Below are 27,574 nucleotides of genomic sequence, written 5' to 3'. Positions count from 1 at the left end.
GCGGAGCCGCCTTTGCGTCACGCTGCGGCGCCGGAAGTCGGGGTGCCCAGGAGCCGGGAGGAATACTTGACTGCTTGCTGCCGGGGCGTGGGGGGAATCCTGGCTGCCATGGTGTCAGACGGTGAGGGCCGTGCTGGGAGGGACCCCCCGACCCCGGGACTGGGCGGGCTCGGCCTGGCCAGGACCATCCAGGTGGAGCATTATGTCGGGGGCCGGGTGCAACCTGTTTGGTCTTTAGGGGAGTAGCAAAAGAATTCATTTATTCAGTAAATATTTCTGAACGGCGTCCTGTGTGCCAGGCGTTATTTCATGCGCTGCGCAATACGGCTGAGAACATGACAGACAAGGGCCCTCGGGGAGGGTACAGTCTAGTGGGTGAGGCAGACAGTAGGCAAGTAAGTAAGAATAGCTTCGAAGGGTGACAAGAGGTGTGAAGACGATATACTGGATGGTCGAGGCGCATCTACTTCAGATAAGAGCTCAGGTACTGAAACGGAGTCTTGAGTGACTGTGCGAAGGCGCCGTGGCAAGTTGAGCCACTGCATTACAGTGAGATAGAAATGGGGAACTTGAGGGATAGAAAGGAGAGACTTTCATCCATACGTTAAACTATCAGTTGTAGAGCTAATGTCTTAAGAAAAAAAAAGAGACCAGCGTGGTGGAAGCGAAATGAGCTAGAAGGATGAGATCAGAGAACTAGGCAGATGCATGGCCCTTGTGGGCCAAGGTAAAGAGGTTGAGCTTTGTTTTTAAGTGTAATATGAAGCCATTGTAGGGTCTCAAACAAAGAGTTGGTACAATCCGATTTATAATTCAAAAACTTTTAAAAAATATTTATTTATTTTTGAGAGAGAGAGAGCATGAGTGGGGGAGGAGCAGAGAGAGAGAGGGAGACACAGAATCCCAAGCAGGCTCCAGACTCCAAACTCCAAGCTGTCAGCACAGAGCCCGACATGGGGCTCGAACCTACGAACCGTGAGATCGTGACCTGAGCTGAAGTCGGACGCTTAACCGACTGAGCCACCCAGGCGTCCCTGATTTATAATTTTAAAAGGTCACTTTGCTGTGTGGAGAAGGGACTGTGGCGGCAAGAGTGGAAATAGATCATTTCAGAAGCTGTAACAACTGCCCATGCTTCCTTTATCTTTTTTTAAGATACCACAGGGCTGTGAGACAGGCAGGCCTGGCGTGGCCCAAAGAAGGAAAAAATCACAGGGCAGTGCCGTGTGTATGGATACCCGTCTCTCCTGAAAAGCAGCACTTTGTCTTTGTCTCAGGCTTCGGGTGGTGGCAAGGAGTGACCTTGAGAATTGTGGGATGGGGCCTCATGGGGAATGAGGCCAAAGGAGTGTGGGCTTACGGGTGGAGGCGTGTCTTTCACAGGAAGTCCTGTGAAAGACAGTTACTAAGTGCTGCTTCTGTGCTAGGCGTCTTTGTGTGTGTGGTTTGCATGTGTTATTTCACCCTAGGGTTAGCAAAAATCCTCACTCTGTAAGGAGTCCGGTCTGGTGGGCTAGATTTAGCAGAGCTGGCAACAGAGATCAGAAACACAACTAGCTGTAAAATGAGGCGGTGAGTTCTGAGTGTCGTTAAAAGAGGGTCAAAGCGGACAGTGAGGCATTGAAAAGCTAGTCTTTAGAGTCCAGCAGACCTGTCTTCATAGCAGGGTGTTTTGCTACTTGCCAGCGGGCCATGTGACTTCACGCAAGTTACTTTCATTTGCAGAGCGGGAATCCCATACTTCAGGTCCTCTAAGACGCTACCGATGATGAGATGCGTTTTTATTTAGGATACCACTAAGAAATGTTATAAGATACCGTCCTGCTTTTAGCAACTGTTAAATGTTAAAAGAAAAAAAAAAAAAAAAGAGGTGCACCTGGGTGGCTCAGTTGGTTAAGCGCCTGACTCCTGATCGCGGCTCTGGTCATGATCTCACGCTTCGTATGTTCGAGCCCCCCATCGGGCCCTGCGCCGACCGCTTGGAGCCTGCTTGGGATTCTTTGTCTCCCTCTCTCTGCCCCTCCCTCCCCCTAAAAAATATGTAAGTAAACATTTAAAAAAGAGAGAGAGGGTACGTGTTATAATTGATGAAAGATATTTCCCTCAGTATGTTGTCAGCACAGAATGCGATTCTAGTATTACATGTGCCAGTGGCTGATGCAGAGGACTCCTGTCCTCAGCTGGGGGAGACAGGACCTGTTGGAAGACCTGAGGAGGGTTCTTGGAGGAAAGAGGTAGCACTGGCTTAGGGCTTTGAAGGGTAAATAGGATTTGGAGTGAGGATTATCCCGATACAGGAGGTGGAACTGCAGGAAGAAGGTATGGGGGGCAGGAAAGGCGTTACTGCTTTTTGCTATTAAATGAACATCCTGGGTTTTTCATAACGGCAAGGACTTACGGGTTTGTGTGTCTCTCACCTCAGTTAGAATTTAGACTCCTCGAGGGCTTGAACCCAGTATCCCCAGCACCTGACACTGGTATTTAGTGTCAGTGTTTGTTGAGTGAATTCATGGTGTTGTTAGCCTGTCTAGTTGTGCCTAACTTTGGAGAGTAGCCTATTCACAGTAAAGTCTTTACATAGCAATTGCTTTTCCCTCTTTGGTTTTCACCTTTTAAAAATTGGTTCCTGCGGTGCCTGGGTGGCTCAGTGGGTTAAGTGTCTGACCCTCTATCTCAGATCAGGTCTTGATCTCAGCGTTGTGAGTTCAAGCCCAGTGTTGGGCTCTGCCCTGGGCGTGGAGCCTAGTTAAAAAAAATTTCGGTTCCAAATCACAGTTGGCCTTGCTGCTAGTATATTTGATAGACTTGAGGCCAAACTGAGTCCAGTGTCTCCCTTCAACCCCTCCGTGCCTGAAATTCTATCACTATTGCATATTAACTGGTTAATCGGTGCGTTCTGTCCTTGACCAGGCATTTAAAATGAATATTTGGGCTTCGTTTGTTAGGTATTTATTGGGCGTCTACCACATGTTAGGCAGTTGTGCTACAAGCAGAGGAGGAAGAGTCCCCCCCTCACGGAGCTTCCGTTCTAGTGCCTCCAAGATGTAGTGGTGCAGAGAGCAGGCAAGAGCCTGCTCGGGGCCCACAGAGCTTTAGATTATTAAAAGAACGTGGCCTTTTGTTAATTTCATGATTGTAGGTTGATACACACGTAAAGGCAAGTGGTGGTGCCCGCTGTGGGTTTAATTTACAAATTGGGAATGTTAGCTTTGCTATGCTTCCATGAGGCTAACGTTTTTATTTTTTGTTAATATTTTCAGAAGATGAATTGAATCTTCTGGTTATCATAGTTGATACCAACCCAATTTGGTGGGGGAAACAAGGATTAAAGGAATCTCAGGTAAGATTGCTTGAGGAGGCCTTTGGATAATTCTGGTTTAATTGAGTGTGTGTTTATATTGCTTTTTTTTTTTTTTTTTTTTAAATCAGCTATGGTAAAGTCCTTTACATACCATAAAATTCATCCATTCTGATGTACATTTCGATGCTTTTTTAGTAAAAATCACAATAAAATAGTGTAACCACCACCACAATTTCATTTTAGGCTATTTCTATCACCCCCAAAAAGTTCCCTCATGCCTGTTCACAGTCAGTGCTTCTACCCCCTAATTGCAGGCAACCAGTGATCTGCTATCTGTCTCTATGTTGCCTTCTCTGGACATTTCGCGTATTCCATGCAATATGTAGGCCTTTAAAAATATCTATTTTGAAGTATTTTATTTTGAGATAATTACAAACTCCTAAGAAATTGTTAAAAAAATGGTGCAGAGAGGCCCTGTGCACACTTGCTCCGGCTTCCTCCAGTGGTAACACCTCCTGTATCTCAAGTACAGGAGTGAAGCCAGGAAACTGACACCAGTATGCTCTTCAGACCTTATTTAGATCACAACAGATTCCCATCCGTGCGTGTGTACGTGTGGTGCTATGCTGTCCCTGTCGCATGTATAGATTTGTGGAACTACCACCACAGTCAGGACGAGAGCTGTTTCATCACAGTGCTCCTTTTTTTTAATTTTTACTTTTTTTGAATGTTTATTTTTGAAAGAGAGAGACAGTGTGAGCAGGGGAGAGGCAGAGAGAGAGGGAGACACAGAATCGGAAGCAGGTTCCAGACTCTGAGCTGTTAGCATGGAGCCTGATGTGGGGCTCGAACTTGTGAACTGTGATATCATGACCTGATCTGGAGTAGGATGCTTAACCCACTGAGCCATCCGGGCGCCTCGTCACTTGTGTTCCTTTTATAGTTGCTACACCTGGGGCATCTGGGTTGTTCAGTTGGTTGTGTCCAACTCTTGCTTTCGGTTCAGGTCATGATCCCAGGGTCGTGGGATGGAGCCCCGTGTTGGGCTCCACACTGGGAGTGGAGCCTGCTTGAGATTCTCTCTCTCTCTCTGTCTCTCTCTCTTTCTCTCCCCCTCCACCCACCTCCCCCAGTCATGCATTCTCTCTCTCTCTCTCAAATTAAAAAAAAATAGTAATAATAATATAGTTGCTACACTTTAGACAGTCCCTGGTCCCTAAACCCTAATAAATGCTGATCTAATCTGTTCTCCAGTGCTATAGTTCTGTTACGTAAATAGGTCATAAAGTGTGTAGCCTTTGAGGTTGGCTTTTTTCACTCAACTGAATGCTCTTGGGGTGCCTGGCTGGCTCAGTCGGATAAGCGCCTGATGTCGGCTCAGGTCACGATCTTGGAGTTCATGAGTTTGAACCCTGCTGACAGCGCAGAGCCCACTTTGGATCCTTTATCTGCTCCCCCCCCCCCCCCCCCCCCCGCCGCCCTACCCCACGCTCCACGCATGCGTGCTCTTTCTCTCAAAAAATAAAATTAAACATTTAAAAACAGAACAGAATGCCCTTGATCCATCCAGGTTGTTCCATGTGTCAAAGTTTGCCCTTTTTATTGCTGAGCGGTGTTCCGCGGAATGATATCCCACAGCTCGTTTCGTCACTCACCTGGTAAAGCTTTGACATTTGGGTGGTTTTCTTCAGGTTTTGGTTACTACATAAAAACCTGCTCTGAAAATTTGAATGGAGGTTTTTGGGTGGATGTCAGTTTTCATTTCTGTGGGATGAATGTCCAGGATCGCAGCTGCCTGGTGATCGCACGTTTGGTCGGATGAGAAACTGCTGTACTGTTTTCTAGAATGGCTGTACGCTCCCACCAGCAAGCGTGAGGGATCCCGTTTGTCCCTCTCCTCACCGGCGTTTGATGTGGTCGCTGTTTTTTATATTAGCCGTTGTAATGAGCGTGGAATGCCACCTTATTGTGGCCTTAATCGCATTTCCTTAATAGCTAGACATGTTGCACATCTTCTCGTAGGCTTATTTGCCATACAGATCGGCCTCCTGACATGTCTTTTCATGTCGTTTGTCCATTTTCTCATTGGGGTGTTAGGGTTATTTTTAACTATTGAATTTCGAGATTTGAAAGACATGTCCTAGATATAAGCCCTTTGTCAGATATTTTGTTGGCAAGTATTTTCTCCCAAGCTTTAGCTTGTCTTTTTATCCTCTTCTGGTGGCCTCTCACGGAGCAGAAAATTTTCAATTTCGATCAAGTCCAGTTTCTCGATATTTAAAAAATACAGCTTGTGCTTCTGGTGCTATAAGCATTCTCAGCCTTGCTCTAGGTCTTAAAGATTTTCTGCAGCGTTTTCTGTGAAACGTTCTACGTGTAAATGCATAATCCAGGAGGGCCGGCTCAGTCCACAGAGCATGCAGCTCATGATCTCCGGGTTGAGAGTTCGAGCCTCACGTTGGGGGGCGGGGGGGGAGATTACTTAAAAATGAAATCCTAGAGAAAACGACCAAATAAATCCACAATCCACTTTGAATTATTTTTTTTGAACAAGCTGTGAAATTTAAGTTGAGCTTTCATTTTTTTGCCTCTGTGTAATCCAGTTGCTCCGGCGCCAGATTTGAAAAGATTACCTTTTCCCCACTGAATGGCTTTTGCAGCCTCGTCAGAAATCACTTGGGTACTTGTGTGGGTTTATTTCTGGGTGCTCTTTCTGTTCCTTTGCGCTCTCTGCCTCTCCCTCCACCGGTACCACAGAGTGTTGATTACGATAGCTAGATAGTAAGTCTTGGGCTCCAGCTGGCTGGTTCCTCCCACTTTCTTCTTCTTTTTCAAAATTATTTTTTTTAACTATTCTAGTTCCTTTGCATTTCCATATAAATTAAAAGAAATTAACGTTTATATTATTTTTGACGGGGGGTGGGGAGTGCAGAGAGAGAGAGAGAGAGACAGAGACAGAGAGACAGAGAATCGAAGCAGGCTCCAGGCTCCAAGGTGTCAGCACAGAGCCCGACATGGGGCTCGAGCCCATGAACCACGAGATCATGACCTGAGCCAAAGTCAGACGCTCAACCGACTGAGCCGCCCAGGCGCCCCACCTTTGGCTGGTTTTGACACAAGGGTGATACTGGCTTCGTAAGATGAATTGGGAAGTCTTCTTTTCTGTTTTCTGGAACAGATTATTTTGAATTTGGTATCAATTCTTTATTTTTTTATTTTATTTTTTTTAATTAAAAAAGATTTTTTAATGTTTATTTTTATTTATTAAAAAAATTTTTTTTAATGTTTATTTATTTTTGACAGAGAGAGACAGATCATGAGCAGGGGAGGGTCAGAGAAAGAGCAGGAGACACAGAATCAGAAGCAGGCTCCAGGCTCTGAGCTGTCAGCACAGAGCCTGACGCAGGCTCAGACTCGGGAAGAGAGGGATCATGACCTGAGCCAAAGTCAGACGCTTAACTGACTGAGCCACCCAGGCACCCCAGGTGTCCGTTCTTGAAATGCCAATGAAATCATCTGGGCCTGGAGTTTGCTTTTGGGGGAGGTTTTAAACTATGAATTAAATTTTTAATGGTTATTAAAGTTTTGAATGATCTTTTTCCTATTGGGTGAGTTTTGGTTATATGCACTATTTTGATTTTGTTTTCCACTTAATATGATATTTTTGAGGTTCATCCATGTCGTAGTACGTATTGCTGGTTCCTTTTTATTACTGAATAGTATTTGATTGTGTGGCTATACCTCTTGTTCATCTGTTCATGAACGTTTGGATTGTTTCCACTTTTTGATTCTTAGGAATAATGCTTAAATAATTCTCCAACAAGTCTTTGTGTGGACGTATGTTTGCATTTCTCTTGAGTAGCTAGATGCCTATGAGTTGAGTTGCTGTGTCATGTGGTAAGTTTAGTTTTAACTTTTTAAGATGCTGCTAGACTTAAAGAGTGGAGTGGGTACGCCGTTTTCAATTCCTTTGAGAGGTGTGTAAGAGTTGTAGTTTCTTCACATCCTTGCCAACACATGTCTTTTTTTAAATAATCATTCTAGTAAGTAAGTAGTGGTATCTCATTGGGGTTTTAATTTGCATTTCCTTCATGACTGTTATATATACAGATATAATGTATGTGTATTATGTATATAGTATATGCTTATTAGGCGTCATATTTTCTTTTTTTTTAAGTTTATTTATTTGTTTTGAGAGAGAAAGAGAGACTGTGAGCGGGGGAAGGGCAGAGAGAGGGGCAGATAGAGAATCCCAAGCAGGCTCCATGGTGTCGGCGCAGAGCCTGACATGGGGCTCGATCTCACATACCATGAGATCATGACCTGAGCCGAGATCAAGAGTCAGATAATTGACAGACTGAGCCACCCTGGCGCCCCGTCATATTTTTTTAGTTGAAATGCATATTCAGTTATTACGCCCAATTTTAAAATTGGGCTGTTTGTTTTCTTATTACTGAATTGTAAGAATTCTTCATATATTCTGGATATAAGTCTTTTTCCAAGTGTATGATTCACAAATATTTTCTCCGGATCTATGACTTTGTGACCTGTCTCTTCATTTTCTTAATGGTGTCTTTTTTAAAGTCAGCTTTATCCAGGGGCATCTGGCTGGCTTAGTTGGTAGAGCATGCAACTTGTGATCTTGGGGTCTTGAGTTCAAGCCCCACATTGGGCATAGAGCATACTTAAAAAAAGTAAATAAAAAGAAAAATCAAAGTTAAAATCAGCTGTATTGAGATATAACTGACATGCAATGGATAGCATATATTTAAAGTGTTCAGTTTGATATGTTTTTGTATATGTATACATTCATGAAATTATCATCACAATCAAAATAATGAACATATAAATCTGTGACCCCCCCCCCCCCCCCAGAAGTTTCATCATGTTCCTTTATCCTGCCTACTTCTCTCTGCTGGTCTTTGCCCCTGGGCAACCAGTCATCTGTTTTGTCATTATAGATTAGTTTGCATTTTCTGGATTTTTATATAAATGGAATCAAACAATGTGTAGTGGGATTTCTTTTGGTCTCGTTTCTTTACTCAGCATAATTATTTTGAGATCTGTCCAAGTTGTTACAGTAATGCATTCCTTTTTATTGTTGTTGAATAGTTTTCCATCGTATAGACCAGCACATCACTGCATATTACCCTATTAGGCCTCAAAAAACTTTTATTTTGAACTCTCATCAGTGGTATATGAGAATTCCTTTTTTTTTTTTTGTACCCAAATAAGATGTTCTCTTGCCTTGTTTTTGTTTTGTTTTGTTTTTAAATTTTTAAGCTTATTTATTTTGAGAGAGAGAGAGAGAGCACAAGCAGGGGAGGGGCAGAGAGAGGGAGAGAGAGAATCCCAAGCAGACTCTGCACTGTCAGTGTGGAGCCAGACATGGGGCTCAAACTCACAAACTGTGAGATCATGACCTTAGCCAAAACGAAGAGTCAGATGCTTAACCAGCTGAGCCACCCAGGTGCCCCCCTCTTCTTTCTTAAGTTTATTTATTTATTTTTGAGAGACGGGGGCTTGGCAGAGAGAGAGAGAGAGAGGAAATCCCAAGCATACTCTGTGCTGTCAGCACGGAGCTCAACGCAGGACTTGATCTCACAAAAGGTGAGATCACGACCAGGGCTGAAATCAAGAGGCAGACGCTTGACTGACTGAGTCACCCTGGCACTTCTCTCTTTCCTTGTCTTACCTTTTGCCCATAGGATGTACCATAAAAGTTATCTCAGTTTGCTTTTAGTATATTTGATGGCCCATTCTCTGTTGGGGCATTGCACATTTTCCTCTCCGGGTATTATTTTTTTTAATGATTTGTGGATACTCTTTATATTAGAAAGTTCACCTTTTGCTTGTCATATATTGCATTTTTTTTCCAGTTTGTAATTTGCCTTTCACTTTTGTTTATAGTCACCTTTTTTGCCATATAGAAATTTTAATAGGTTTGTTGTACTTTTTTTAAATAAAGTGGAATTTATCAGTGTTTTATTTGCTGCCTGAAGTATTTTTTCCTTTAAGAGAAACATGAGGGGCGCCTGGGTGGCGCAGTCGGTTAAGCGTCCGACTTCAGCCAGGTCACGATCTCGCGGTCCGTGAGTTCGAGCCCCACATCAGGCTCTGGGCTGATGGCTCAGAGCCTGGAGCCTGTTTCCGATTCTGTGTCTCCCTCTCTCTCTGCCCCTCCCCCGTTCATGCTCTGTCTCTCTCTGTCCCAAAAATAAATAAAAACGTTGGAAAAAAAAAATTAAAAAAGAGAAACATGCTTTATTCCAGGATTATAAATATATGCACCTACATGTTTTAGTAATATTAGTGCTTAAGAAAATGTAAGCTCGATGAAAGAAGGGATCTTTGCCTGGCATATAACAGGTGCTTAGCATACTTAGTGAATGAATGAATGGAAAACTTTTACAAATCACCAATTTAATCGGTATGTATATTAATCATCTGTTCTGTGTGGTGGTAGTTTTCTAGTAATTTTATCATAGAATGTGTAACATGTTTGCTTTCCTTAAATGTTGTACAGAAAATATTTGTGGAATAATGCACTGATGTAGAAATCATTTCAGATAAGTAAAATTAAAAAACTAATTTTCAAGTGTTTTGGTTTATGGCTTTGGAGGAGGGGGTTCCTGAGCGAGTTTTCAGCAGTGAATAATTGTCTAAAATTTAAATGAAGTCTTTATCATTTCAAGACCTAACCTAGTTATTTGGGTAGCTGCTTTATCTTTTCTTATGGTTTCTATTTTTCAACAGTTTACTTTATCAAAATGCATAGATGCTGTGATGGTGCTGGGAAATTCTCATTTATTCATGAATCGTTCCAACAAACTTGCCGTGATAGCAAGTCACATTCAAGAAAGGTATGACTGTCGTGAGTACCTGTTCAGTGCTTCACACTTGGGAGATTTTGATGCCAGTCGGCATGTACTGTTCCTTTCCTGTAGTGCAAAAAAAAAATTTTTCTATAGCGTTGAACAGTACTAATAGCGTCAAGAATCAGTATGTGTACCTTTGAAAGGAATGAATGTCGGAAACCTCATTAGCTGACATCTAATAGAGTTGCATCATGTGCACAGGTAACTTACATGGAGTCAGCCATACTCTGTAGGCAAAGAACAGGGAGAATTATCAAGTGGGGCAGGTAGCTCCTATCCTTGTTGTCCTTGTGGGTCTGCTCCAGAGGGCAGGTGTGATTCTGCTTTCTCTCAGCCAGTCTTGACTCCTGCATACTTCTCAGAGTGTAATATTTTACTGCTCCGGGTGTGATTCCGGTGTTTACAGATGAGGGTTTTTCTTGTTATGTAGGCTTTTAACCCAGGCCAACTGTCCCATCTGGTGCTCAGCGGAAGAAACAGTTAACTTTTCTTTTCTTTTCCTTTTCCTTTCCTTTCCTTTCTTTTCCTTTCTTTTCTTTTGTCTTTTCTTTCTTTTCTTTTCTTTTCTTTTCTTTTCTTTTCTTTTCTTTTCTTTTCCTTTCTTTTCTTTTCTTTTCTCTTTTCTTTTCTTTTTTTCTTTCTTTTCTTTTCTTTTCTTTTCTTTTCTTTTCTTTTCTTTTCTTTTCTTTTCTTTCTCTTTCTATCTTTCTGTCTTTTTTAATGTTTATTTATTTAATTTCGAGAGAGGGAGGGCACAGGTAGGGGAGGGGCAGAGACGGGGAGACACCGAATCCGAAGCAGGCTCCGGGCTCCGAGCTGTCGGCACTGAGCCCGATGTGGGGCTTGAACCTACAAACTATGAGATCATGACCTGAGCCTAAGTCAGATACTCAACTAACTGAGCCATCCAGGCGCCCCAACAGTGACCTTTTCTAACACCAATGTAGAACCTGGCTGCACGTGAGTCACGTCGGGACGGGTGTGTAGGTGTGCAGCTTCCCTACAGACATGACCATGTACACGGTACATATTTTCACTGTTAATTTTGACCATATTTACTTTGTGCGCATACACTGACCATAGAATCTGATTCTCCGGGCAAGACACACTTCTTGTGTGTCTTAACTAGATGTCAGTCACATTGTGGGAGAAGTGACTCTCGTGTACTGGCCTGTTTCATATGAGGTGGGTGGTCCTCCGTCCTCGTTTCTCGGGGCTGCTCTCTCGGCTGTGTCGAAAGAGCCCGTGAGCCACCAAGTAAGTGCCCTCGCTCCCATGATCACCATGCAGTTTTCTCAAAATTGAATGTAAAAGACCTCACTGATTTGGTTAAGATATCAAAAGAAAAACTAGAAAAGGCACAGTGGTCAGTTGTTAGAAAAATCAAAGCTGTGTTTTACAGGATTACTATAAAAATCATGAAGCACTGGGAGGATCTTTTCAGGGGCCCTTGGACCAGATTTGTATTACGGGGGGTAGGTGAATACCCCTCAAATAATAAACCAGCCCTAAGATAGAATTTGGTATGACTCTCCTCCCGACTGGCATCTGAGAAAGCAGGATGAGAACCACCTCGAAGCATGTCGAGAGACTGGGACCGGCTTTATTTCCTTTCACTTTTGAGAAAACAGAGGGATCATTGAAACACTCTCTGGTGGTAGACTCGCGTTTGCCAATTATTATAGAATCTTGCGAGGCAGAATTGGCGTGGTTTTTGTTTGTTTTCTGTGCTGAATTTCATCTGGGTGTTTAGTGAGGACAGAGTCCTGGTGTAACTCGTGTTCCCCCCCCGCCCCCGTTTCAGTCGATTCTTATATCCTGGGAAGAATGGCAGACTTGGAGACTTCTTTGGAGACCCCGGCAACCCTTCTTCTGAATTCAGCCCCTCAGGGAGCAAAGACGGCAAATACGAGTTGTTCACAGCAGCGAATGAAGTCATTGCTGAAGAAATTAAAGATCTCATGACCAAGAGTAATGGATTTCTTTGCCCATTATGTTTTTGTACAATCGACAGTTGAATGTGGAGGTCCTTGAGGCTCGAAGTCGAGAGATTTGGGGTTCCTGGGACTGTTTACTTGTGTTCTCTCTCTTTTCTTTTGTAAAATCATTTTCATCTAAGCCTGAGCCCCGGTTGCCTGACCTCGCCAGCCTCTCCCACTGTCCGCCAGCCTTTACTTCTTGAAACACACTCTTAGCGTCTAAGGATATCCTTTTGTCCTGTTTCCCCTCTTTTTAGGACCATTCTTCCATCTCTGACTTTTCCTTCATCTTGTCCCATAAAAAAATAGGTTTTTTAATTCTGCACATTATATTCTTCTTTTTTCTTCCTCTGTGTGTTTTCATCCGCTCTTATCTTTAATTGTCATTTCTATGTGAACACTTCCCAGTCTTTATCTTTAATGTAGCCTTTCTTCCAGCAAATGTCTCCACAGAGGGGTCCACAGTCTGGCTGACACACCCCAGACTAGGTTCATTATCTTTCCCTCCCAGTCACACCGCCATTTCCACCCCCAGTTTCTGCCACACCCCTCCACCTACGTTTCCAAATTCAAAGCGTTCATTTTTGACTCTTTGCTGCTCACATTCACCATCTAGTCAGCCATGATATCCCATTAGTTTAGCCTTAGAAGTACCTCCAAAATCTGCCTCCCAATTCTCTGTCGTCTGGCTCAACCCCAGCACCGTTGGCATTTTGGGCTGGATAATTCTCTGTTGTGGGAACTGCCCTGTGCTTTGGAGGATATTTAGCAGCATCCCTGGCCTAGACCCATTAGATGCCATAACATCCCCCAGTTGTGATAACCAAATGTCTCCGACTTTGCCAAATATCCCCTATAGGCCACAGTTGCTCAGGTTGAGCACTGCTCCTCTGGATCATTGTAGTGGCTTCTGTTCACTGACTTCTGTCTGTCCCCATTCAGGTCTTTCCACTCATAGTTATCTTTCTGAAAATCAGAGCTGCTGTTTCCTGGCTTAAAGGCTGTTACTGGTTCCCTATTGCCCGTAGGCTGTGTTTTTTAAACCGTAGCCTGTGTCAGAATCACCTGGAAGGGAAAGGGAACTCTTTAGAGACAGGAAGTAGGTTCGTGGTTTCCTGGGGCCGGGGCAGCACCATGCGATTGGGACCGGCCCAAGGGATCTTTTGGGGTAAAAGGAAATGTTCTGAAATTGGGTTGTGGTAATTGTGTACAACTCTCTACATTTACTAAAAACCACTGAATTGTTTTCTTAAAAGGAGTGAATTTTATGATCTGTCAGTTATACCCCAGTAAAGCTGGTAAAAGTCGCCTGGGGGCTTGTTAAAACAAAATGCTGGATCCCACCCTGCAGTTTCTGGTTCTGTGGGTCAAGGGTGGTCCCGAGAATTTGTGTGTCTGTTAAGTTCCTGGGTGATGCTCCTATACCTGGTTCCAGAATCACACTTCAAGAACCACTGGCCTCCAGGGTAAAGTCTCAACTTTTCAGTATGGTGTTCAAGACCTTTCCTGGTCTGACCTCACCCACGGGCGGGGGTATCAGTGCTCCAGGACCAGCTGCAGGCCAGATGTCCGTCTGGGATCTCCACCCTCTTGAACTGCTTAACTCTTTTCACTCAAGGCGTCACATAAGTTGCCAGCATCGTCCCTGCTTGCCACAGCTAGAGGGCTTGCTCGACCCGCTATCCACAAGCCAGGCAGCTCTCCAAGGGCGGGAGGCAGAGGGGTGATGGGACGGAGGAGGGAGAGACTCAGATCAGGTGCTGTACATGACCTTTCTTACCTTTTAGGTCATAACAAACCTGAACCTTTCCAGGTAACCCCAGGGTGTTTTCTACTTATTTTTTATTGTGGTAGAATACACATAAAATTTACTCTTTAGCCATTTAAAAATGTATGGTGCAGTGACATTAAGTACATTTACATGGTGCACAAACATCACCACTGTGCATTCCCAGAACTTATCCCAAACTGAGACTTTGTATCCCCTCAGAATATTTTAAATTGAGAAAATGTTAAAAATTGCTTATTTAAGCAATACTGAGAACAGATCTCTCTCTGTGTTTTTAAACCTGATTTGGACATGTTGTCTGGTTTTATTCACGATGAATGCTTTGGTTTGAAAATTATTTTAGTCCAAGAAAATGCCCAGTAATTGACTTTTTAACTTTATTATTATTTGCAGGTGACATAAAGGGTCAACATACGGAAACTCTGCTGGCGGGATCCCTCGCCAAAGCTCTTTGCTGTATCCTTGGCATTTTAGTCGTTCAGAAGGTGTCTTGTGCGTGAAACATACCTTTCTTGTGATAATTTTGAGAACCTTGGGTGTCCATATTAGTGAAAGGCTTGAGTATTCTAAAGTGGTGGGTAATCAAAAAATAGTTTATCTCGGCTTTAGAACATTTTTAAAATAAGCTGTAAAAACCTGAAATGTAAACAAAGGAAAACTCTTATTTTCTCTGGTATGTCCTGCTCCCAGCAGATTCTTGGGGGTGCTTGTATCTTGCAGCCTGGGGTGGGTGTGTTTGTTTCTTCTGCCTTCTGTAAATTAGTAACAGTGTGTTTGATTATAGGAGCCGTTTACTGATCCTGAGGCTTAATTCGTGAGTGGTTTTTCCACAGGCCCACAGGTTATTTGAACTTAGCGTAGAGTGAACACCTTCCTGAGCGTTTTGATGTTGTCTGTGTTTGTGTGATGTTCTCCCGGTCTTGTGTAATTTGATTTCTTTGTTTGGGAGAGTATTGAGAGATTCCTGTGTCCTGGGCTTTGGGGGTGCCTCTCATCTGTGTGTGGTTTTCACATTCCTTACCTTTTCTGGCTTATTGACTTACTGGTGGTCCCAGTATATTCACATGTAGGATGTGGTGGACAATCACAGAAGGATCATATCCTGGTAATTTTAATATTCTGGGACAAAGATCATGTTTTGGTCAGGTTACAAAGCCCAGTTAATTGCGGTTGGTAATTGGAAACCCCCAATCACTCTTGTGTGTTTATCGTGGGAAGTGGAGCATTTCTTTTTTCAGCTAAGTGGATGCTGGATTGATTTAAAATTTGAGGTTATTTTCCTGTTTACTATAAATATCTATGAAATCAAATAATATTTTAAAATTCCTTAATGCTAAAAAAATAAGATATTCATAGAATGAACAAGGAGGTTAAAGGTAGGAGTCTATGGTTTTTTGTGAGGCCTGTAATCCTTATCTTACTGCTATAATTTTGGTGGACTGTTTAAAAAAATTGGTTGGAAAACCTTATAATACGTTTAATAAGATTCAGTTAAATTGTAATCTGTTTTTATCTTTTTATAGATAATCAAGAAATGAAATCGAGGATTTTGGTAAGATTAAGAAAAAATCAGTACTGTGTTTATATATCAATGGCAGCCTATTAGAAAGCGTAACGGGAAGTAAGACCCATTTATCTATTTATTTTTTTAGTTTTCTTATTTTGAGAGAGAGAGCAAAGGAGGGGCAGAGAAAGAGGAAGAGAGAGAATCCCAAGCAGGCTCCACGCTATTAGTGCTGAGCCCTACACATGACCGTGAGATCATGACCTGAGCCGAAATCAAGAGCTAGACAGACATTTAACCAACTGAGCCAGCCAGGTGCCCCAAGACCCATTTATAATAAATATTGAATATCCAGAATAAATCAACAATCAGTGTGTAAAACTGATTATGATGAAAAACTAAAACTCTGAGAGACATGAGAGAATTGAATGGAGAGCCAAATTTTACTCTTGGATGTCAATTTTTCCAAAGTTAAACTATAAATTTAATGCATTCTCGGAATATTAATGAGGTTTTTTTTCATTTTTCATGGCAGAGTGGGGGGAATTAAATTCAAGAGTAAGGGGTCCCTGGGTGGCTCAGTTGGTAGAGTGTGTGACTCTTGATCTTGGCTTGTCAGTTTGAGCCCCACATTGAATGTAGAGATTACTTAAAAATAAAATCTTAAAAAAAAAAAAAAAAGAAAGAAATTCAACAGTTTATCTGGAAAAATAAATCAGTGAGAACAGACAAATGCTTTCTGAAAGAGAATGATAAGCAGGAACTTGCCCTGTCAAGCATTAAAGCACATGGCAAACCTGTAGTAACACTGTGATTCTGGCACAGTAGTAGACACAGGGTAAATGGAAAAGACTAGAATCCAGAGAAAAACCAGGTCAATGGAGTTCTTTGACTTGTGGAAAAGAAGCCCTTAAGTTTGTGGCAAGAAAATGAATTATTCAGTTGAAGGTAATGGGCCAATTGGTTGGCCATTTGGGGGGAAACCCACCTAGATCTCATGCCCACATCTAAATCTAGTAAATCAAATCAAATAAATCTAGTAAATCAAACATTTCACTGTAAAAATTCAAGTCATAAAAGCACTGGAAGAAAATACCTGTTTATATGCATCTTGGATAGGGAAGGACCTTGCTGAGCATGATGTGAAACTTTAAAGAAAACCCGAAGACCTGAAAAAAAGTAAACCCCCAAAACAAGAAGGAAAGGAAAACTATTAGGAAAAGTATTTTCGGCATAGCTGCCTAAGAGAGGATTAATGTCACGGTTCTAAAAATGAAAAAGGGCTCTAAACTAAGTTTTAGAAGTTAAGGTTTACTGTAAAGAAACGGGTGGACGATATGAGCAATCTGCAGAAGAAGGAATGTGGATGGCCAGTTAGCGCTTGAGAAGTCGTGCAGCCTTCCTAGTAAGTGCAGAAGTATAAGCGTCCAGTAAGACGTCAAGATTTAATGTGCATATACTTTAGCAGTCTCCCTGATTACTTTAGGAGCTAGTCGGGGTCACGTAAAGCGTGTATGTGGGTGCTCATGAGAGCACTGTTTAAAACTCAGGATTGGAAACTGCTTCAGTGTCCTTTGTAGATAATCGGTTAGAGAGCAGAAATCTATGAAGTCAGCACGAAGGAGGATGTACATCCAAATTCATTGATACAAGATTTCCTCCCCAGGTACTGTGGAATCAAAATGCAGCTTGCAGGGGGTGCCTGCATGGTAGAGCATGTGACTCTTTTTTTTTTTTTTTAAACGTTTATTTATTTTTGAGAGAGAGAGACAGAATGTGAGCAAGCGAGGGTCAGAGAGAGAGAGGGAGACACAGAATCGGAAGCAGGCTCCAGGCTCTGAGCTGTCAGCACAGAGCCCGACACGGGGCTCGAACCCACGAGCTATGAGATCATGACCCGAGCCGAAGTTGGACACTTAACCGACTGAGCCACCCAGGGGACCCGAGCACGTAACTCTTGATCTTGTGGTCGTGGGTGTGAGCCCCACATTTTTTAAAAAAAGAGCAGTTTCCTGAACACTAGGTGATCATCCTGGGGTGTGTGTGTGTGTGTGTGTGTGTGTGTGTGTATTTTGGGTGTGAGTGTATATATGTGCCCCAACAGGTGCTCTCTAGAAACTGTTAAGGATCCTCTCTTGAGCGGTAGGGTCTGGAGGAAATTGCTGCAGTCACCTTTATGCTATAGATAGTATGTAATAATGGGAACGAGGCCGATGAATTCTAATTCAACCAGCTGCACTGGTTGTGTCTGCAGTACATTGTGTTGACGTGTGGGTGAGAACTCGGCTGTGCCCGCAAGGTATTCACGTGGATATGATTTCCAGGTGATTAAGGCTGCGGAAGACAGCGCACTGCAGTACATGAACTTCATGAATGTCATTTTCGCAGCACAGAAGCAGGTGAATTGGGAGTATTTTTTCTTTTCAATTTTTATTTAAATTCCAGTTAGTTACCATACAGTGTAATACTAGTTTTGGGGGTACAGTCTAGGGATTCAGCACTCACATGACACCCTGTGCTCATCACCTGTTTCCCCCACCCCTCCCCACCTCCTCCCTCCTCCTCCTCCCCCCCCCCCCCCCCCCCCGTAACCATTAGTTCTCTGTAGTTAAGAGTCTGTTTCTTAGTTTGCCTGCCTTTCTCTCTCTCTTTCCCCCTCCCCCCGCTAGGGAGAGCATTCTTTTAAAAGAATATTTGTTTCCTTATGAAGGAATTAATTTTATTTTTTGAATGACCTACATAGAAAGGTAGTCTGACTAACTGGCCTTATCAGTGGATTAGGAATCTGGAATTCATATTTTGTACTAGTAGTTTCTTTGTTTTGGGTCCTGGAGCCCATGAGAATCTGAGGGGTCCCCAGAAAAAGGTACTCTGAAACCCAGTTTTGCATTTAGTTTCATGGAATTCATGGAACCCTTGTCTAGCCCATCCTTGGACCCATCTTTGGGCCTCAGGCTAAGAATCCCTCGTTTGCAATTCACACCATACCTTGCCTCAGTTTCTCTATCTGTTTGCGTGGGGAGGTCTTAGAAAGATTTGATATTTTTACCTTGCAAATATTTGAGTGAATTTTCACAAATTCAAATGAATTATCACTAAGACATTTTCTTCTTTGACATGTTAAAAAAAACTTTCTTAAAATTTCAGTTTCAAGCCCCAAACGCTCCCATGTCCATGCCTAATATTCTCCATGTTGGAGCAGCCGCGTGCTGTAGTGAAAGACCGTGGGCTTTGGGGACAGGCAGACTGGAGGGGGCGGGTGACAGCACTGCCTTCTACCGGCTCTGTGACCGCAGCCTGGCCAAGGCCTGGGTGCTTCAGCTGCAGATGCGCAGTATCTACCTTGTAGAGTTATCCTGTGGATCACATAAGGCATTTTGAGAGGAGTGTAGCACACAGTAGTTACCCGATGTAAGCTAGTCATTCTTATTCCTCTTATAATGTTTCCGGAATGTTCGTTTCAGAATATTTTGATCGATGCCTGTGTTTTAGACTCGGATTCAGGACTCCTCCAACAGGTACGTGTTCAAGGAAAGTGCGGTGGTGGTGGTCCAGGGAGCATGGTGTGCTCTCTTGATTTCTTGTGAATGCTCCTCACCGGCCTGCACCCGGTTGTAGGGTTAGCCTGTGTGCTGCTGCAGCTTGGAGCACTCGCATCTCCTGGTCCTTGTTTTAGTTTATGTTTCTCACTGAAGTATAGTTGACACGCGGCGTCACAGCAGTTTCAGGTGAACGGCTCTCTGGTTCCTTTAAAATGTTTGTTTATGCTCCACACAGTGACTTTGATTGGTTCTGTGAAAGTGACTCACACATTGAAATGAAGTCCAACGACACAGGAAAGTATTTTTTAAAGGGGAAAAAAAAAATCCCTTCAAATCCTGTCGTCTTCAAATTACCGTTGTTAATCTTAGGCGAACAGCGTGACAGATCTCTCTCTACACAAGGTATAGGTGGAAGAATGATCACCAAGTAGAGCATTTTATAAAGACTGGATCATAACTCCACATCTGTGCTGTCCTACGTGATAGTTACATGGCTGTTGAGCTCTTGAAATGAGTCTGGTCTGAACCGAGATGTGCCATTAAGTGCAAGATACACAGTGAATTTCAAAGACGTAGTATGAAGAACAGAATGTAAAGATTTCTGTATTGGTTACACGTTAAAACGATAATACTCTGAATATACTGAGTTAAATAAAATGTTATTAAATGTTATTAAATGTTATAAAATGTTTATCTGTTTTTTTCCCCTTTTTTATGCGGCCAGAAAATGTTAAATTTCACATTATTGCCTACGTTATATTTCTGTTGGATGGCACTGTTGGATGTTGCTTTTTAATCAAACGTGTGGAAAAGAGGTTTAATTAAATCAAAAAGGGGGGGAAGAAGACTAAAGATACTGCTGAACTTCGGATAAATGTTTTTTGACCACAAGAAATATTATTTCCTAAAAGATCAGTTAAAAGCACAAAACTGGAAAACGTGGCGTTTAGGTTACTACTGAGGTTGCGGAGTAGGAGATACAGTTGGAAAGTACCCTAGAGTCAGAGGTTCTGGAACGGTCTTATTTCTTAAACTTGGCGGTAGGTACATGGTGTTCGTTGTATCAAAACCATACTTCCATGTTATGTATGTATAGTCTTGTGCGTATGGCTATATCTCAGAATTAAAAAACCAAAAAGGTTGAGTACGTGTTTTAACTGCACATTTCAGCCTACACAGCGTCTGCTAACTCCTAGAAGATCTTGCCTGTGCCATGAATTTAGATACCCGCTCTGCGGGATGCCTGGGGGGCTCAGTCAGTTAAATGTCCCACTTCAGCTCAGGTCACGATCTGGAGGTTTGTGGGTTCGAGTCCCGCGTCGGCTCTGTGCTGACAGCTCGGGGTCTGGAGCCTGTTTCGGATTGTGTGTCTCCCCCTCTCTCTCTCCCCCTCCTCTGCTCACGCTCTGTTTCTCTCTCTCTCTCTCTCTCTCTCTCTCTCTCTCTCTCTCTCCCCCCCCCCTCCCTCCCTCCCTCCCTCTCTCTCCCTCTCAAAAATAAATAAACATTAAAAAAAATAAATAAAAGGAAAAAATCCCAGCTCTGCCTCCCTGGCCCTCACATTTATATGCGTGGGTCAGACACAGGCTCTGTGGGTTCCAGACTTGAGTATTCAGCTGTATATGCGGCATCTCCCCTTGGACCGCCAGCAGCATGTCAGGTTTCACCTGTCAAAATCGGAACTTGAGGTTTTCATGCTGCCTCCCAGGGGCATCCCCATCTCAGCAACTGGCAGCTCAGACCGTCAGCCCCTCAGGCCAAAATTCTGACTCTAACTTGTTTCTTCTCTTCTTCTCCTTTCCTACCCTTGCAAATCTTGTCGGTTTGATCTTTGAAATAGTCTCTGAATCCCACCGTATGTCTTCCGCTTCACTACTACCACTCAAGCGGAAGCTTGTAAGATCTGTTGACTGGCCTCTGTTTCCTTGCTGATGCCCACCCAAGTCGGTTCTCAGCACAGCGGTCAGAACGAAGCTTTCAAATCAGATCTTGTCACCCACCTGCTCAAAACCCTCCCGTGGCATCCCAGCGGGATGGACTAAAATCCAGAGTCTTCCCGTGGCCATCTGTACTCCCTACGCGATACGGTTTCCGGTATCTTTTTGTCCGCGTGGCGTCTCCCACTTCGCTCCAGCCACACCCGGGCTCCTTGCTGTTGCTTTCAAACCACAGGCCCGCTGCAGCCTGAGGCTGTCTGCACTTGCTGTTCCCTCTGCCTCTGAGGTTTTCCCTCAGTCGAGTCACCTCCTCAGAGAAGCCTTCCCTGACTGTCTAGTGTCACTCCCCGTCCCCTTACCCAGCTTCATTTTTCTTCATAGAAATGATAACTTGTGATGTTATTTCTGCGTTTACTTACCTAGTTGACTCTTCTGTCTTCCCCCGTTTGAACCCAAGCGTCCATCAACAGATGAATGGGGTTAAGCAAATTGTGGTATAACCATACAATAGAATAGCATTTGGTCATGGAAAGGAATGAAGTGCTGATAATGTGCCACAACACGGATGAACCTTGAAAACACGATGCTAAGGAAAGGACCCACGTTGCCTAAGTCCGTTGATCCGAAGTGTCCAGAATAGGCAGATCCATAGAGCTAGAGAGTGGACTAGTGGTAGCCCAGGACTACAGGAAGGGGGTGGGAGTGACTGCTAACAGGTATGGGGTTTCTTTTTGGAGGGAGGAAATGTTCTGGATCTAGATAGTGGTGACAGTTGCGTAACGCTGAATACAGTGAAAAGTAGTGAATTACACACTTTAAAAGGCTGAATTTTATGGCCTATGAAGTATCTCAAAGCTGTTGCTAAAAAATATAATGAAAACGAGTAAACATGGCAGGAATAAAGATTTTATCAGTAGCCAACACAGGAGAAAGGGCATATACTGTGCTGCACTGAGGTCTTCAAAGGGCGAAAGAGTGGGGTGCCTGGGCGGGGGATAAGATAGCTGGAAACCTGGAGAGGTAGCGGGAAGCCTGTGGTCCTCCCTCACCCTGGGAGACCATTCCCTTTTGATTTGCTCAGTCATATCCTCCTTTGGAGACCTGACCTGGTGAGAATTCCATCCCTCTAGAAAAGCTTAAGCACGTGCCAGTTCGGCAGAGAGCCCTTTGTGTGTCTTGCAGGCCTGTGACATCACAGGGGGACTGTACTTGAAGGTGCCTCAGATGCCCTCCCTCCTGCAGTATTTACTGGTAAGGAGCCTGACACCTGGAGTCCGAGGGACAGACCCCGTTTCCGGGGGAATGAATGGGAGCAAGGTGGCTGAGGCCAGTAATTGGAAGAAGAAGGAGCAAATGGTGGCCCCGGGGGTTTGGAACCTACAAGGGTGCACGCACTTCAGGTGGTCTCTGGAGGCGGCTGTGTGCAGAAGGTTGTAGGACTGTTCACAGAACGGTGCCTGCGTGTGGATGTGCTGGGTCGCTGGGAGATGGATAAAAATGCATTTCTTGATGGACTTTTAAGGAAGATCCTAATTCTCCTCAGTGTTCACTGGCTAATATTTGATATTTATATCCTGACTTCTGGTTACTTTTCCCCCATGTTCTAAATAAAATTATCTTCCTTGCCTTTTTTCCCCCCCCAGTGGGTTTTTCTTCCCGATCAAGATCAAAGATCTCAGTTAATCCTCCCACCCCCGATTCACGTGGACTACCGGGCTGCTTGCTTCTGTCATCGAAATCTTATTGAAATTGGCTATGTCTGCTCTGTGTGCTTGTCAAGTGAGTTCAAGCACAGGGTTGTCCTTTTGTGTGTTGTGCGGGGGTGGGGGATGGTCAGAAAATAACTGGTTTTTTCCAACATCCTGTTTATTTTGTCTGTTCAATTTACAGTATTCTGCAATTTCAGTCCTATCTGCACCACCTGCGAGTAAGTATCCCCCGCCAGGCTGTGTGGCTGGCTCACACTGGAAAAGTCTAGAGCACTGAAGAGTGTGGTCCTCTGTGTCATTTCAGGACAGCCTTTAAGATTTCGCTGCCTCCGGTACTGAAGGCCAAGAAAAAGAAACTGAAAGCATCAGCATGATCGTAAGATCCACCCGCCCCCACACTCTGCCCATCTTTTCGAGCCTATGAATAGAAATTGTATGGCAGAGTCTGTGTTGGGAAGGCCCTGAAAAAATACAGCATGTGTAGGATAATTTTTACTGACATTTCTTACAGGAAAGATTTCTAAACCATTATCCTCGTCCTGTGCTTTTGGGAGACTGCTTTTTTTGAGGGAGTCATTCTATGCAATGCACCCCAAATCATTTCTGACTGGTTTTTGGCCACAAAGGGAGAAGAGAAGAAAGCACAAATTAGTTAGTGACTTTTTTTTTTTTTTAAATGAGGTGCTCATTTGTCAGTCAGCGCGTCCTGACTGATCACAGGCTTTGGACTCTGTTACCTGTGACTAGGTTCTTACTGTGAATGCACGACCCGTGAAATTTGAGTGCAGTTTTGGAGAAAGCAACCGTGCGGTGATGGCATTATTCAACATAGACCATCTTCCTTGATTCCACAGCTGACTTTTACAGTCGTCATGTAAATAAACTCCCGATTGTCGAGATTCAGATTAGCTTCAGATACAGATATTTTTTCTTTTCTCTGACATCATTACGTGTCTGGACACAGTCATCCAAATAATAACAGTTTGTCACCGAATAAGTGCAAAGTCCGATCTCGAGTGAGTGAGGAGAGTGGGTGCAGGACTCTGGCGGCAACTTTGTCTTCAGAGATAGTTGTGTGAGAGCTGATTTGTGAAAGCCGGTGTCTGGGTTCAGAGGGGGACTCTCTTGGGGCGAATGGATTTTTTACGGTTCAGTGTTGTCCCCCAGATAGAATTCTTTCCTTTTGTAATGAGGGGAAAAAAAAAAAAGCAATAATGTTGGAGAACTGTTCTCTAGAAGCTTTGGGTTTACTACTGACAAATGCTAAAGGTTCAGAAGAAAAATTATTTGTAATTTCAATGAGAAAAAAACCCCTATTTTTTTATGTGAGCTTGAAGTTATTAGAAGTCCTTTCAAATTCCAGTACAATGTAAGGAGGGCTTTCAGGAATGGTGGCTGGTTTGATTTGTTTTTAAAAGTATATTGACAGAAACAAACAGGTGTATACTGACAAAAACCTGAAGATTTTAATTTTCTCTTTATGCCATCTCAGAAGCTGAGTCTCGTTTAAGTAGTTTGGTACTTGGTTAGATGATTTCGGGTAGATTTTGTATTCTGGATTTATAACTTTGTTAATTACACACAGATTTTGGTGGTCACCTGGCAAGTATTTGTGAATCCTTAAGTTTGAAAATCTGGTTTGTCTTTTAAACATACCATTTAATATTTCATAGCCTAAGAGTAATGGAAATCGCTGTTTTAGGTCTAGGAGTCATCAGATACCCAAAAGACGAATAACTTCAAAGAAGCTGATCAGGTTTTTGTTTGAAATGTTTTGTGTACTGGCTTAATTCTGTTTAGGCTTTGTTTTTAACTGTTGTTTTTATGGTTTATATAAATTTTTATAATAAAATAATTTAAATTTTCATATTTGCCTAAGTCATTTTCGCTTATTGTTTGTTTCATGCTAATTCAACTTATCTTAAGTTTGTACTTTAACTGGATTTGGTCAAATGTCAGTCAAGTTTTTATTCAACTCTGAAGAACTTTTACTTATTTTTTTTTAATGTGTTAAAAAAATATTTTTTAATGTTTATTTTTGAGAGAGAGAGAGGGAGAGACAAGAGCTTGAGTGGAAGAGGGACACAGGGAGAGGGAGACACAAATCCGAAAGAGGCTCCAGGCTCTGAGCTGTCAGCACAGAGCCCGACATGGGACCCGAACTCATAAACTGTGAGATCATGACCTGAGCCAAAGTCAGATGCTTAACCGACTGAGCCACCCAGGCACCCCTATTTTATTTTTTTTAAGTAAGCTCTATGCCCAATGTGGGGCTTGAACTCATAACCACAAGGTCAAGAGTCGCATGCTCTACCAAGTGACCTAACAAGGAGGCTCTGAAGAACTTTAATTTCAAATCTGGCTAAAACTGTATATGAAAATATTGTTAGAAATACTGCATAGTAATAGATTGGTGTGAAGTATTTAATGCCAAGTTTCTAAGTCTGAAACTATTAGAAGAAAGATTTGATGTTTGCTTGTTATTTTGTGAGCAAGATTAGCAAAATTTTAATTATTTGGTATTTTCATTGGATAAAGCAAGCTGGTGTAATGTATGTTTTCATGTCATAGAAGTAGGACCTTTATTATCCCATAATAGTTAATTGTAAAACCATGAAATTATTCCCTTATTGAGTAGATAGTTAAATATTATAACTATTATCCAATCCTCAATTCTAAGGTAGTCTCTTGGACTTTATCTACAAAAAGATTCCTGCTCCCGTGTTTTAAAAACAGTTATTTTATTTCAAATCATCCAAAGATGATTTGTAAGACTGTTAGTGATTCCCGGAAGAGTGCGTGGAACGTTTCCAGCAGTGATGGAGAAGAGAGTAAATACGATGTGAAAATGTTGGGGTTCAGAGAAAATGGGCAAGAAAGAATTCTTCAGTGCAAAAAGGGTGGTTTTATTAAAGCATAGGGACAGGACCCGTGGGCAGAAAGCTGCACCGGGGCTGTGAGGAGTGACTGGTTGTATACTTTCAAGTTGGGAGGGGATTAGGGAGAGTGGAAGTCTCTAAGGAATTTAGAAGCAACCTTTCCAGGACCTGGGGCTCCCTGCTGTTAGGAAAAGGTCATATACTAGCGTCTAGTAAAACCTCAGTCATGAGACCCTTCAGATGTAGATCGGTGGGCCCCAAGCTTGGAGGATGATTGCTAACATACATCTTGGGTGGAGGGGTGCCAGGAGGTGCCAGGGGAATTTTTATATGGTAAAGGAGACTTACAGGATCCTGGAGGTCAGGCCATTATTAAGCTTAAGTATTAACATTGAGGGGTGCCTGGTGGCTCAGTGGGTTAAACATCTGATTTAGGCTCAGGTCATGATCACATGGTTCCTGAGTTCGAGCCCCGCGTCGGGCTCTGTGCTGACAGCTCAGAGCCCGGAACCTGCTTCGGATTCTGTGTCTCCCTCTCTCTCTGCCCCTCCCCCACTCATGCTCTGTCTCTGTCTCAGAAATAAATAAACATTAAAAAACATTTAAAAAAATAAAAATAAACATTAAATTAAAATACTAACGTCGAAGCAGAATTCCTAGAGGAAGGTCACACTGCCTGTCTTTTTTTTTTTAAGTTTGTTTTTATTTATTTTCAAGAGAGAGAGCATGAGCAAGGAAGGGGCAGAGAGAGAGAGAGGTAGAGAGAATCCCAAGCAGGCTCTGTGCTGACAGGGGGGCTTGATCTCGCAAACTGTGAGATTATGAGCTGAAATCAAAAGTTGGCCACCCAGGTGCCCCCGTCAATGACATTTTTATATAAGAAGTACAGTATTTAAAAATCAGGGCTTTTCATTAATAGTTGAAACTTTATGCCTACAATTTATATTAATAGAACAGATTACAAGTAATTTTAAGAAAAGTTTCCTATTTAATTTTAATAATATTGTACCTCACAAATGACAGTTTTTAAAAAAAACTTTTGAAGCTTTTTTTTTTTTTATTGTAAATCCTAGAATCCATAGTTCATTTCACTACTGGCTAATAGCTTAATGCAACCAAAAGCAGAAAATAAAAACATACTTTTAGTACATACTGTTTATTCTGATCAGAACAAAAAATGATAACATGCTTTTATTATTTATTTTTTATTTTTTTTGTTTTTCTTATTTTTCAATATATGAAGTTTATTGTCAAATTGGTTTCCATATAACACCCAGTGCTCATCCCAAAATATTATTATTTTTTAACGTTTTATTTATTTTTGAGACAGAGACAGCATGAACGGGGGAGGGTCAGAGAGAGAGGGAGACACAGAATCCGAAGCAGGCTCCAGGCTCTGTGCCCTCAGCCCAGAGCCCGACGCGGGGCTTGAACTCACGGACCGTGAGACGATGGCCTGAGCCAAGGTCGGTCGCTCAACTGACTGAGCCACCCAGGCACCTGTAATATGTTCTTAAATACGAAAATGTTTTTTTTTTTTTTACTTTTTTTTTTTAACGTTTATTTATTTTTGAGACAGAGAGACAGAGCATGAACAGGGAGGGCAGAGAGAGAGGAAGACACAGAATCTGAAACAGGCTCCAGGCTCCGAGCTGTCAGCACAGAGCCCGACGCGGGGCTCGAACTCACGGACCGCGAGATCGTGACCTGAGCCGAAGTCGGACGCTCAACCGACGCAGCCACCCAGGCGCCCCGATACTAAAATGTTTTTATGTTGAGTGTCTGACAAGTGACACACGCCAATACAGGTAACTATGGTACTGTGTCTGCGTAGAACATATGACAGCATGGCAGCAAAGTTAAGGTCTAGCAAAGTAGAACTCCGTGAAAATAAAGATTTGTAGTACATTGAAAACACCCCCAGGAACAGTGTTTGCCTAAATTACTTTCTTACGTTTCCCCTAAAGCGAAAGCATTTTGACCCAGGGATTCAAAGTCCTTCAACACAAAATTTTTCCTCAGTGAAAATGCTTTTACTCTCTTGTTCAGGAATGAT

At 42.8% G+C, this 27,574-nt stretch overlaps 1 protein-coding gene across 3 annotated transcripts; it reads left to right on the top strand.

Moving 5' to 3' along the window:
* The first annotated feature begins 11 nt into the window (after window positions 1-11).
* Window positions 12-24,506, top strand: GTF2H3 (general transcription factor IIH subunit 3). 3 transcript variants are annotated; one of them, XM_011287707.4, is made up of 13 exons: window positions 12-121; window positions 3,261-3,340; window positions 10,058-10,164; window positions 11,984-12,150; window positions 14,341-14,403; window positions 15,294-15,323; window positions 15,471-15,499; window positions 17,776-17,850; window positions 18,916-18,969; window positions 22,113-22,181; window positions 22,574-22,709; window positions 22,821-22,857; window positions 22,944-24,506. In XM_011287707.4, exons 1-13 carry the CDS (start codon window positions 109-111, stop codon window positions 23,011-23,013), a joined length of 930 nt encoding a protein of 309 aa, XP_011286009.1. In that variant the 5' UTR covers window positions 12-108; the 3' UTR covers window positions 23,014-24,506. The 3 variants fall into 3 exon arrangements, with proteins under 3 accessions (XP_011286009.1, XP_019670017.1, XP_011286010.1); XM_011287708.4 differs by lacking the exon at window positions 12-121 and adding an exon at window positions 170-192; XM_019814458.3 differs by lacking the exon at window positions 22,113-22,181.
* The last annotated feature ends 3,068 nt before the right edge of the window (window positions 24,507-27,574 follow it).

The sequence above is a fragment of the Felis catus genome, chromosome D3 (genome assembly GCF_018350175.1).
Source record: "Felis catus isolate Fca126 chromosome D3, F.catus_Fca126_mat1.0, whole genome shotgun sequence".
Lineage (NCBI taxonomy): Eukaryota > Metazoa > Chordata > Mammalia > Carnivora > Felidae > Felis > Felis catus.
This window is presented reverse-complemented; position numbering and strand designations above follow the sequence as displayed.